Source organism: Dermacentor variabilis, chromosome 1 (genome assembly GCF_050947875.1).
Source record: "Dermacentor variabilis isolate Ectoservices chromosome 1, ASM5094787v1, whole genome shotgun sequence".
Lineage (NCBI taxonomy): Eukaryota > Metazoa > Arthropoda > Arachnida > Ixodida > Ixodidae > Dermacentor > Dermacentor variabilis.
This window is the reverse complement of record NC_134568.1, coordinates 28422065-28435361: the sequence shown is the minus strand read 5'-3', so window position 1 is coordinate 28435361 and position 13297 is coordinate 28422065. Positions and strand designations below refer to the sequence as shown.

Sequence of the window (13297 nt, the reverse complement as noted above, 5' to 3'; positions counted from 1 at the left end):
AATTTTATTATGTATTTAGATTCAGTGGCGAGATAGTCTCAACGTGATCGAATAAGTTTTCCATGTATGCACATTCGTGCCGTTGTCGTCTTCTCATTTGGCGATTGAGTGCAGCAAGCCACCGAAACAACGAGTTAGGGCACTTCTTTAGTAGTTTGAGTTTAACACCAAATGAATGTCAGTCTTATTGCAATCATGTAGATATCTCTGCTTCCTTGGAGCCGCATATTGTTCCCTATTGACGTCAACGTAGCCGCTTAAGTACGCGGTCTACAATCAGCTCATTTTCATTATTTTGATTAACTGTCGTGGTTGAATTTACCTAACCACTAGGCGCAGCGCAAGCAATGTGACGCTCTACTCCATCTCCCCCCCCCCCCCCCGCCCTACCCCATACCCGGTGTGCAGCTTACTTCACACATATAATTTAAGACAAAGAGAATAGACGCGATAGCTCCATATATTATGGTGCTCCTGCACCCAGAAGCTCGGTCTCACTGCGATTCAAGACGCAGGTCATGCGACAGGCCTTCATGCTTCGAAACCGGTTGTCACCAACAAGGCAGCGGTTGCCGTGGTAGTTGGTGGACGACACCTTGAGACAATGCAGCGGCTTCCTTTCGTCTCCGTCTTCTGTGGCTACAGCGAAGTACGGGAACCGCAGCTGGTCGCTGTAGCAGTGATCCGGCCGGCTAGAGACTCGACACAGCCGGCTTCTCCCGCGGCGTCCCACGCACGTGGCCAGGCACTCCTCGCGGGAGACGAACGCACCGCCGCCGCCGTGCGCCGGGCACAGGCCCGACGTGAAGTTCCAGCGCCGGCACGATTCCCCGTCGAAGTGCCACCACGTACCCACAACGTCTCCGCTGCATGCAACGGAGCGGCTGGATGTAGCAGCTTAGCACGTTTCAGCTGTTAAGACGCATAATTACTCATCTTCTGCGACATGCATTATAGTTGTCGGTTGCTTATACAGGTTGTCCCAGCTATCATGCGCCAATGAAAGAAAAGGTGGATTTTTCTACGCCAGTAAGTAGTGTACTTTCTTTACCGTGTTGTTGAGAAACAGCCAGTAGTAATTCAGCTCCTGACATCCAATTAGTTAACTAAAAGCAATGAACTAACCTTTAAATGCAGTTCTAATTGTCCAGATGTCACTAGGTTGAAGAGAATCGCAAGATTCGTCAAAAGCAGGTGTTTTCAACAAGGTACACATCGCGTGTTTACTTTTTTTCCGGCAAAGAGAGAGAGCCTGCGAAATATTAAAAAGGAAGTGTGGCTGCACATTCGTGCGCACGGTATAGCAGCCCGATCAAACGGCACAATTAGGAAAGCGAGCTGTTCGTCTCAGGCTCGCCGCTCAGGACAGCGCGTTCTCTTGATGTTCATTAGCAACGGTAGACGCCGGTAGCTGTTCGCGCGTACTAGAACAAACGCGAGTGCTGTTACTGTCGCCGCTCGGCCCAATAACAGATGAAGAGCTTGCTTTACCAATCGGTCTATTTGATGGCGCTACCATCTCGTGCGCGCTAAAACACCTCCGAAAGCGTCTTCGGTTTACCTTGAATGAAGCTTTACCTTGAAGCTTTACCTTGAATGAAGAAGCAAATCAAGTGTGGATGAAGACCTACGAACATCCACAATCCCGTTTCTTATTTTACGTCTACGTAGGATTCGCACCTTTAAAGGTGAGCATTCTTCTTGCTTTCCTTTCATTCAAATTACATGGCCAACAAAACAGTTCTTACACTTTCCGCTTTGATCACGTGTAACCGCACAAGAACAGCGGCCGAGGGATCTGTTGTAAAGTCGAGCGCTTGGAGTGCATAAAAGGCTTCTGTTCATGCTTCTCATAGCCAGCAGAGTTGCGCACTTGCTGTTCTCCCATCGTGCAGCCATTCCCCGTACGGCGTTATAAGCAACTACAATGTTTTGCAGAGACGCCGAAGCTGAAGCAGCAACGCTTATACTGCTCTTATTTCTGCGATGGCGACAGCGCCGGTACTTGGTTTTCTGCTCATGCTGTTCGCTTCGGTAACAACGGTCTCGACTTATTATTCGCAATATTATTTGTAGCCATTGAATCGTTGCTGTTTCCATGCAGCGCCATACTCAAACTGCCTCTGTGTTGCGTTGCCTTCAGCAATGCGCATAATAAAGCGCAGCTTTGTTTTCGGCACGGGACAGGACGGGTTTTGATGCTGCGGTGGTTAGACTGGGCAGATGAGGAGTGAGTGTGGAGAGCCGTGTAGCACAGAGGAGGAAGATTGTGGAAAAGTGAGAGTGAGAGGGTTGACACAAAGAGAGTGTGTAGGACTGTGGCCGATTAAGTGGCTGCTTCAATAATGACATCATATACTCGCCGCGGCGGACATGTCCCTGTGCTTTGTCATCGCAGAAGGGGTACGGCTCACTGGTGTGTTTTAAATTGGCGAGAAATTACTCGAAAAGCAGTAGCTCCTCGACAAGTTAAGAGTGACGCAGCTCGTGAAGCTGCTTTTTCTAAGTACGGGAAGGTCGCGGATGAGGATGGTGTGATGGTCCAGGATGGTGTAAGGTGGCCAAGGTTGTCGCACAATGAAAGACTTCGTGTACTTATACAATTAACTTCGTTGGTTTCTGCATCATCTTTAATTCGATTACCCTTCTTTGGCAACTTCACCCAGTTTGCTGTATATATGTCTGCGCCTAACCTCTTTCCCGCCAGCTTGGGTCACTAGGTGGTCCATGGTAAAATGGGCAGAACACTGGACTGCTGTACTGAGGAACCGAGCTCAGAACAAACCGTCGCACCAACTTGGGTCACTCTGTGAGTAACTTTGTGGGTATGGTTCTTTTTAATAAACCTCTTCGACGTCAACGTGAGTCACCGGGTGTTTGCCAATCAGTATGCGCCTAATGTAGAACCCCACTGTCCAGACTTTGGGGAGGCGTACTGCTCCTTGTCCCATATGCTCTGGCAATGCCCTGCGTTACGCAGCTCATCGCTAACCACTCTAACCGACTGGGAGGCAGCCCTTAAGAGCGGCGACCTCTCAGAGCAACTACGGGCTGTCCAGAGGGCCTGCGACAGGGCGGAGGACCACGATCTTCCGACCCCGACGTGGGTGCGGCCCGCGACGGCTACGGGGACTCCCTGAAAAGGGAGGTACCCTAACGCCGGTTCCTCAGGACCATTAATAAAGTTCTTTGTCTGTCTGTCTGTCTGCCGCTCTTGAATGACCGTCTTTGTTGCCAACTTCGTTCACTGGGCATGTGTCACGGTTATATGGCCCCTTTCATAATAATCACTGCATAATACACATCGTCCACAATTACCGAACAGTCATAGAATAAACTGATAGCAGCATTAAAGCCTCCAATGATCGCTAAAGGATGGAATCGCCGCCATTTTTTTTCTCCGTGCCATGGCGCCTAGTGCGCCCTGAAATTTTCCACTGAATGGCCGCTGCAAAGGCGTTTTTTACAAGAAGACTAGTGCACGGCAGCGTATGGTGGCAGGAACGGAAACTGCTGTAAAATGTATTAAAAGTTATCTGTTTTTTATTGCGTTTAAAGTCCAAGGGCGATAACATCGTCGCCGCGCACCGAATAATTTCTGTGCAGGTGAAATCAAGCCAGGGTGAGTTGAAGATGGTGGCTCAAAGTCGAGGGAGGAAATCGGAAAGCGGGGAGGAAGCGCGCCGTCTTCCGTCGCGCGCAAGGCACCGGGGGGAGGAGAGGGAGGGGGGGGGGCTTTCTACCCCGACAGCCTGTGCGCATGACGCGGCCGTCCGGGCCCCATCTTGAAAGTGATCTGCGATGAGTACAGAGTGTAGGTGCACCGAGGGCTAATAGCTTCGTATGCGCTCTGTTCTCGCCGCTTGGTTCGCGCTGAAGCGATAGGCAGCACGAAGGTCAATTCACTCGCTGCTGCTGCCGCGCTTTCTCCCTCCAGCGTTTTGACAGCGAGTGTGCGCGGTCATCGAGTAAGATGTGTTCATGTATTCTTGTGCGCGCGCGACACCATGCTTGTTAATTTAGTAAGCGAATGTTTACAAATTAGTAAGGTCAATGTTATGGTAAGCGATGTTTACAAGTTTACACGCTCTACTACACGTTGCGCTAAAGCAGCCTCACACGTGACTCTGAAACAGACCGTTACCGAGTGCGGAAGTTCGCTAACGTTATGTGTAGTCGGAATATAGAGAGCGTGGCACTCTTATAGCTGCTCTCTTCACCAGACACAGTGGAACATGATGAACGATGTTGACGTAATCTGGATGCTGTTCTCATATGCTTTTGTTTTTGACTGGCCTGCAGATGATATGACTCCAGTGTCCTCTCCCTTCAACGAGTTTGATGATCGAGCTTGTGACTGGAACCATTGTAGTTCGACAAAACTACGCTAAATACATGTCGTACATCTTTGAACATAAGAGTGAATTTTAGCAGCGCATTTAAAGGACTCCAAAAAAATATTCAATGTCTCTCAGATGTCGGAAATAAAAACCATGCTACACTAACTTACAAAATTTACGGTTTCATGATACGCGAATATAAAAAGCGTCTGCGCATCATCTTCACAAGAACTTGATTTCCTGCCACACAAGTTGAAAAAAGCACCTCCAAAATTAAGAATGCTCACATATAAGACATGCATTTTGACCAAAGTTAGAATATGCATCAGTGATTCGGGGCCCTTTCTTCAAAAAATATATTTAAAAAAGTGAGATGGCTCAAAGATGCGCTGTACGTTTCATCTTCGTAAAGTATAAATCAACAGATTCTCCTACCAAGTAATGAAGGAAAACAACATCCCTCTGCTTGGAAATGGCCGCAAAATCGCATGCATAAAATTTTCTCATTCCACTTATGATAGGAAGTTAGATATACCTGCGCAAACGTGCATGCAGCCATTCTTACGACGCGCATCCAGACATCATCATGTGCATGACTAGCTGCTCCCACACACTGGTTGGACAATCATACTGCAATATTTTTTTCCTCGTACGATTCTTCAGTGTAACAACCCTTGTTCGAATTGTCATTGTTGAATTTGGCTGTATTATCGAGGTGCTTTGTATATATGGTTTTCTGTATGTATGTGTGCCAGACATTCGCTTTGTATTGATCACTCATTGTATTTTTTGTATATTTTAACTATTTATTTTTTATTATTTCCATTTGTGCATAATTGTTTAGTTGTTCACCTCCCCACCTGCGTGCTCTTCAATGAACGCAGCATTTCCTAACTATATAACTAAATCGATAAATAAAAAACGTATACTGATATTTCACCTCTTGTCAACAAACTCAGGACTTGTAAAGAGCAGTTGAAATGTTTAAAGCAGTGCCGAGCACTGCTTTAATTTCAGCAACATGCAGACATGCGATATATATGATTGAGAGTTTTGCGCTGAGCATTCGTGCGCGTATTTTAGATGGCTTGTTTAAGATCGAAGCGTTTTCTGCAAACCCTCCCGGACTTCGCTGACCTTAGCTACTTCTTCAGTCTAGCCGAATAGCTCATACAAAGAACAGCGCTCGTATAACGATTCGGTTTAGATGAAGTCATTTCTACTACTAACGCTGCAAAGTCGGCCAGTGGCGGGCTCCGTTCTCTGCATAATTACGCGATGAAATAACACTCCGTATTAACATGTCCTCACCGCAACAAATGTAAGCATTAAAGCTCATAATTACTTTGCAAAAGCGAAGCTTTCAGTGTGTTCCTTCCCGTGGATTTCCGCGTCTGCTGGGTCGGTTTATCACCGTGTAAAAAAGGCTGATCCTAAGGAATGTGAAATGATATGGTGGACCAATCCACCCTGAGATGGAGTAATAAAAAGTGGGCCGATCCTGGAGACAGTGTAATCAGCAGTCGCGTGGATCACGTGGTGTGGCTCTCCGTCACGTGGCGCCTTGCCGCGAAGGCAAACAATCGCTATGTGGAAAAAAACGCGGTGCAAAAAAAAAGAAAGAATAGTTTTGTAGCATTTCCTAAACCTCTTCACGAAAGATTCGTTTCACATGATGATGATGATTAAAAAGTACGGCTCGAGAAAACACGGGTGAAAGAACTCGTAACGACAGGTCGAGCTGAAGCGTCTGGTTTCTTAGCCATTGTTTCGTCTTAGTTTTTCTTTTTCGCGTCTTATTTTATGAACCAGGATGACTGATCAACTCGCTCAAGCAAGAGTACTGCCGCGATATGCCGATGCCGAACACCGCGGAACAACGCGTCCACGTACAATTTCTGTGTGCGTCTCGAACGTTGTCCTTTCCTTCCTTTTTTCTTCGCGCGCACTACTTGAGAGAGATACTATACACTAAATATTTGCCAGGCCTGTTAATCTACACCAGTGTCAAGAGCTCCACAATTTTTATCGCTGCCAAGGCAAATATATACGCGTGGACGGGACATCAGCGGTACTCTTAAAATTTGTAAGAATTATTTCCTATCCATAAGAACAAAATACCGTAAAGCCTGGCTTCTTCTAAAATGTTGGCTGTTTTACTCTCTGCTGAGCTTTTTGCGTGACTTCAGTCAATATAGCAGCTGCTAAATTAAATAGTTAGCTTTAAACAACTATAGTAGTTGTTATTCTTCGTGAAATATTAGTCAGGTTTAGAAGAAAGTACTGACGAAGAGATCCACAAGCGCTAATAAAGGTCTGATATCCCTGTAGCCAGAAATACTATTTTTCTAAGGCACGCACAATTTGTACAGGCATGCCACCATTGCCGTGGTCTGTATGCCACTGTAGTGGTGTGCCCTCAGTGTATCTGCACACCTTAAGTCACAAGGACGTTACTTGTCTTCGTCTTGTCTAATGTCATCAGTTAATTTGAGCAGTTAAACTCGCCTTAGCCATGAACCAACTAGGTCAATTGAATACGATTTTGGAGAATGTAGTTTTCATTCATTCTCCTTCACCAGAGCTCACGGCTACTTCGAGAGTTTCTTTGAAGAAGGTTGCACTCGACAGGGTGCGAGAGTAGTACTCAGCAAACGTACCTGTTGCATTCCATGAAGTTCGGTGCGTGGGAGCACTGCTCCGACGGCCTCCTCATCTCGACGCAAGCTTCCCGGCAGCTCCTCTTGGAGTCGAATTTGTTGGCTCCACGGATGCAGACCCCCACCTGGTGAGTCACAGTCGACACGCAGGCTCTGATGGCGTTCTCGTAGTAAAACTCACGTCGTGGGCGTTGGCAGTACGTGAACGCAGGCTCATCGCAGGCTACTCCCCTCTGAAATAAAGCCAAATGACGTCTGCCAGAATGCTAAGAATAATTGAGCAAAATGCCATATTTACGGTCTCTGTCTGTAAAATGTGGCCATCTGGGGCAGTACTCATTACCAATTTTTCTTGTTTTTTTTTGTTCACTATTTTTGCCCTTCGACGGTGACTCACACACCGTCACGCCGCCGCCATTGTAGAGATAGATCAGTCTGCCCGACTGTTCCTAATAATAATAAATCGAATAAAAGGAAGACTAAAACCCTGTCCCACGGTCTTTTTCAGCGCGCAGAGACACATCTTAGACGAGCGTCTGCATACCGAACTTTCATACCCAGCCGTTACAGTCGGGAATTTCGCCATGAGCTCGGGGCGAGAAAAACGATGTGGGGACCATGGTCACGTGAGATGGCCTGGTTGTCTGCCAAAGCAGCGCCATGGATTTCCTATTCGGCATTATGGAGCCGATGCGCTACATTGCGCGCCTGTTATGTTGTGCAATGTAGCGTGCACTGAAGTGCAGTGTAGTTCAATGCAGCGTGCCCGAGACAGGTCACTAGAATGTCGCCTGCAATATGAATTAATATCTTTCCAAACATCAAAGGTTGATCGCGAATAGATAAGCACAATTACTATTATGACTCTCCAACCATAATATAAATGCGTCCAGCTAATTCATCACAAAAACGTCGCGATGAAATAATACTTGATGCCAATGCTCGAATTACAGATTGAAACTCAACCAGGCATGCCTTTGGCATTGTGGTTTGTTGGTGATCGCTAAAAAAAACAAAGTCCGAATTCTCAAAACTCTTCTTTCCTTAGACCTGTTTTCCTATTGAAGTCCGTCTTCGCAAGTATTGTACTCGCTGTAAGGATTTGTTGGCAGCTATTCGCATGAAGCGCTGTCTACAGGCTACTAAGCGGTTTGAGAATACCGGCCCGGAGACTCTAGTCGCTCACGAATAGTTTGGCTTGAGAACATGTATAAGTACGCTTTTGGTATCTTATCAGCCAGGAAAGACACTGCGTGCTGTAAACGCAAGTGAACGAATCGGTAGTGCGCATCCCTGCGTTTAAAGTCGCATGAGGCGTCATTGTGAACAAGTCCTTAGTTTAATATTCGTGCCCTGATAACAGTTCTTTTCAAAATCATGTTTTTTTTTCTTAACAGTTTACGAGTAGCAAGGCGCGGAGACGCAAGCAGTGACAGGCGCTCATTCATGCAAACGTCGTAATTTCTTTAGCCTGCGTAGATGAAGTGCATCATAAAGACGCATACCCATAGAAGCACCAACAAACATGGCTACTGAAGACTCTTACGCGTGATTTCAGGGATGCTGGTGGAGTTTCGCTTTCCTTCTTCCAGCCACCAACCACCTCCTTATTATCTACAGGCTCCGAAGTCGTCTCGTCTCGGTCATCGCCTTTGATCGTGGTGGAGGCTTCCCCGCGTTCGTCCTCGTTCGTTCCCGACGCGTCCGATAACGGCTCCGTTTCTCGCCCTACCTCTGCGGGATTTGTACTCTCAGTGTCAGGCTCGCTCTCCTGGGTCGCAGACTCAGAACGTCCGACGCTTCCAGAAACCATTTCGGGCGGAACAACAGGCATTGCCCGTCCCTCTGGTTCAGGAAAGGCGGCAGCTACGGTATCCTCCACCGGGACTGCCGGCGTTCTGTCCTTGATACCGTGGTACAGCGTACCGTACACGTCGGCGCTGATTCCAGCCAACATCAGCGTCAATAGCGCGGCCAGGAGGCTCAGCAGCGCGTACCGGCGTGATATCGTTCGCCACGAGTGTCCCCGCGGCATCAGCCCTCTGTGTTCGTCGTCGATGCCTACAGAGGTCGGCATGGTTCTTGAGTTACCGCTGGCGCTGCGGTTGTGACGCCGGAAGTAGCGCTTGATATCTTCCGGGACCGAGTGCGAAGACACGCTGTCGCTGCTGGTACGAGAAGAATCACTGGTGCCCCGGGATTCAGCGTCGCTAGCTCCGGAGGTTGCGGAAGACGATTTGGCACTGGTTCCAGTGACGTCGGTGCTTTGGTTTGAAGATGCCCCCAATGATGGTGCCTGGCTGTCCTCGGTTTCATCAGATTCTGCGCTATCTGCAACGGCGGTGGAAATGGAGGACCGGTCGGTGCCTGTGCCTTCCGCTGTGGTCACTGAGGGAGGCTGTCCTGCGCTTTGTTCTGCAGCAGGTACTGGAACGACAGGCTGGTCAATCTCAAACCGCAGGGTCTTTACGGAGTGTTCTTTCGGGGTGTTATGAAAACTGAAAGGGTACTTGAGTATGCCGGTCCCCTGCCGTGGTATTTGCGCCGGTGGAGGTTGCGGCGAAGCCGTCGCATATCTGTGCACTGGCTGCTGCGTTCTTCGAACGTAATATCCCTCCATCATAGACGTTGCGCCGACAAACGAAGGAAGGTAATTAAGCTTCGTTTTCTACGCGAGACTTGATCAAGCTCGCGGCGATCGTGACGATGACGATGATGATAAGCCATGAACTTGGCGCGTGAACAGAATGGAAAATGGGCCAAGAATTGGGTGGTGTAGGCAATGCAGATACGATAAATACGGAAATGAACGCAAGAGCTAAGAAAAGGTAACAAGCAAATAGCGTGTAAAGGAGCACCCAGGCCCGACAGACAGACTGTCACATGTAGCATGTCGCATATAGCACAAATACAGCCAAGTTTGAATAAACAATTCCGATAAAAAAAATTCAGAAACGTAATCGGGATTATATAGACAATATGAACTATAAGTGTAAGTGTTTTCGAGCGTCGGGGATATCACAAACAGCGTCAGTCAGACGCTCGTGAATATTTCTCACGTCATTTTTTTCTTGTTTACCTTTATAAAAAAAACCTAGAGCGCGCTTCTCTATCTAAGTAGGATCGCGAAATGGTTGGTTGTTTCTTCTTATGGAAATGGCGCAACCCGCACATTTGTATCGGTCATGAATCTGGTTGTAGAAGGGCTAGAGAGAGAATTAAAAAAGTCTAAAGAAATAAAGAGAAACTAAAGTAATAAATTGAATTTTTTGAGTACGAAGGTAAATAATGCAGATGTGACCTGAATAATGACTAAATATTACAGTAAAAGTTAAGTATTCACACAGGAAAACAAAATATCTCGCCCATAGAATTTAAGCAGCCATCACAAACCCAGATTGCTACAAAAAAGAAGGGAGGGGGGAAGAACCGGGAGAGTCAATCAACTTCACGAAAATCTTTCGAAATGATTCCTCAAAAAATGCTTTCTTTTGAAGAGTACTGTTGCAGCCGTTACTTTTCCAACTACCACCAACGCCCTGAACCTCTGCAGTAGTCCTGTACAAACTCCCTGAAATCCCTGAATGCGGCAACAAAGACGAAGACGGCGGTAACGCAACGGCACCGCTATGACGGCACGATGAAAATGACGACGACAATTAAAGATGGCATGATTGATGACGACGAAAGCACCGCTCTATGGCGGTAGTGAACACAACGAGAGTACCATATGACAGCAACAATGGCTGGGGCACGATGCTGAGGAAAGCGCGACGATGATGACGAGATGAAAACAGTGACAAAGACAGTGACACCAGGACCACGGCGAAGGTGGCATAAACAGCACTGCCGGCAAAACAGCGACGAAGGGGCTGTGACAGCGATGACGACCGTGGCATGACAGCGGCGTCCCGATGACAAGCACGGCATGATGATGATGGCGAAATGAAAACACAGTAATGTGGTCAACCACAATGACGACATGACGACGACTCTCATTGCCCACGGAGAAGGTGGCATAGACGCCGTCAACAGCTTGATGGCGACCACGACTGCACATCGATGCTCACGGCGGTATGAAGGCGACGAAGGTGGTATGACGACGCCGATGGCGAGATGACGATGCCGACAACTATTATGACGGTGGCATGACAGCGACGGCAGGATGACGTACCGTGGTTCAATATAAACGCCAGAACACACCCTATTTTGAGCTCTGCCAGGACGGTCGCAGTAATATTTTGTTTATGGCATCCGTATCATAACGCAATAAAACTACACTTATAAGTCAAGGCAGGACAACTCCGCCGCAGCATAACGGAGAACACAGATATACGGACGGAGCAATTGCAGTTTCGAGCCATTACTTCTGTCGCAGTAATGCCTTCGTGGGAATCGCATTCTCCGTGGTAGCTCTATGGGCGCTGCAAGAGAAGGCATAACACATTCTTTCTTTGTTAACTTCCTTCCTTTTTCGATCTCAGTTGAGTACCTGGATGGACTCATTATAATGCGTCAGCATAGGCGATATTTACCGGCCTAAAAGTATATCCTGAATACCTGAGGGCCTGGGGGCTACATCTTGGGGTTCTGTGTTACTGCAAGGTCTAGCAAACCTCCCGGCCTTGCTCTACCTTCCTCATCCAATGCAAGAGAGCAAAAATACTTTCATGATAATTGTCCTTCAGGACATATTTGCTGCAACATATAGGCAGAAGATGCCACTCGTGACCAGTTTTGACCTATATGGGTGAAAAATTGATATGGGTGAAAAACCGGTCTACGTCTTCAGCGTTATGCGGTATCTTAACAGCGCATCCCAATAGAAATCACTTCAATGCTGACAGTTCGATCAATACAAAGCTGTCTTTTACCTATGCTCTAGAATCACCTGGCTTGAGTTTTGAGCTTAAGATTCTGATAGCAATTATACGGACACTCCAGGTGTGCTGGCACTCTCATCGCCACCATGCTATCCTGGATGCGAGGGCGACTGTGAGAGCGAGCCGATGGGCCAGGTACCTTGATGCGCACTGTCGTCTGCGTTTTGTGACGGCTACAGTGCACGCGTGGTCATTGAGTCAACTCCGTTCGGGTTTGTCTTTAGACGCATGACAGCATGCGTGTTTAATTAGTAAGCGAATGTTTTTGAGCTATTAATTGCCCATAAAATTAAGAGCTTTATTTCGTGTAATATTCCAATAACTTGCTATTGTTGTCAGTTCTTCGCCCTTTTGGTGTAAGCGTGACTTATTTCTTTCTTTTTTTTTCTGGTGCAGAAATCCACGAGGACGATGCTAAAATGCTTGCAGTCGGCAGGCCTCTGCAACCGTTCACATGCTTGGTGCGCTCATTCAAGTCTCTTTTCCCCCCCCTTGATCCCACTTACCCGAGTGCAGGGTAGCAAACCGGTGTTGGTGTGGTTAACCTCCCTGCCTTTCCTTGTTTTTCTCTATCCCCCATCGGGTTCAACACTTGTACAATGTGTGGTAAGGCAAGCGGGGTTAAACCTGCCTCAGAGCGGCTGCTGTGCAACACGCCGGGATTTCTTTATAAGGGCTGTTGTTAACGCTGTGCTAACTAAATTACAGTACTCGTTAAAACGGTGATGTGTGTAGGCTGTATAGCTGACACACATTCTTAAATTAAGGTAAGCGTTATTGATAAAAAATAGAGGCGCGGCAGTCTCAAGCAGTTTGACCACGCCCTCCTGAAAGAAACGCGTTCAGTACACAATGTTTCCCGCCAACCTGAGGTTTGTGTTGCAGTGAAGACGCACTGCTGGTCAACGGCGCCGTATAAAGTAGGGACCAAACTTAAAGAAAAAAAAAGTTTGCAGCCGAGAACAACAAATTATTCTGGTTAAACATTCTGAAACAGATTTTCAGAAGTCGTTCTACGAAACACCCTACCTTTCGTATGTTTAGCTGAACCACCTAAATGCGGAATACAATAGGTTACACAAATGCAATTTTTTTGCCAATTTGGAATCATTTCTTTCCAATATTTCATGGTCATTGCCTGCCATAATAAGTTAGCTTATTATGTCGGTAGAATAACGCAAGGAATAGTTAAGAAAACAACTGCGGAGCAATATAAAAATGCTATAAAAAATCTCGAAAATGCCCCAAGTTTGTCTTTCTTGAGCACATTATCAATCTAATAAAAATAAAGTCGCGGCATAGATAGGATAGTGTACAGTAAAGCACAATTCTTCTAAGGTATTCATACGAAGTTTCCGATTTCATTAAATCAAGGTTATTTTTTTTATAATTTCCTTCTTTAACAGCATGTTTT

The 13297-nt window shown here is 46.9% G+C and overlaps 1 protein-coding gene across 1 annotated transcript in view; it reads right to left on the bottom strand.

Annotated features, from left to right (window-relative positions):
- Nucleotides 1–463: 463 nt before the first annotated feature.
- Nucleotides 464–13297, bottom strand: part of LOC142570320 (amblin-like) — a 29744-nt gene continuing 16910 nt past the window's right edge. The window contains exons 2-3 of the mRNA XM_075678739.1: nucleotides 7001–7233; nucleotides 464–866 (exon numbers count right to left, since the gene is read on the bottom strand). Of these exons, the coding sequence (XP_075534854.1) occupies nucleotides 464–866; nucleotides 7001–7233 (636 nt within the window). The remainder of the gene's footprint in view (nucleotides 867–7000; nucleotides 7234–13297) is intronic.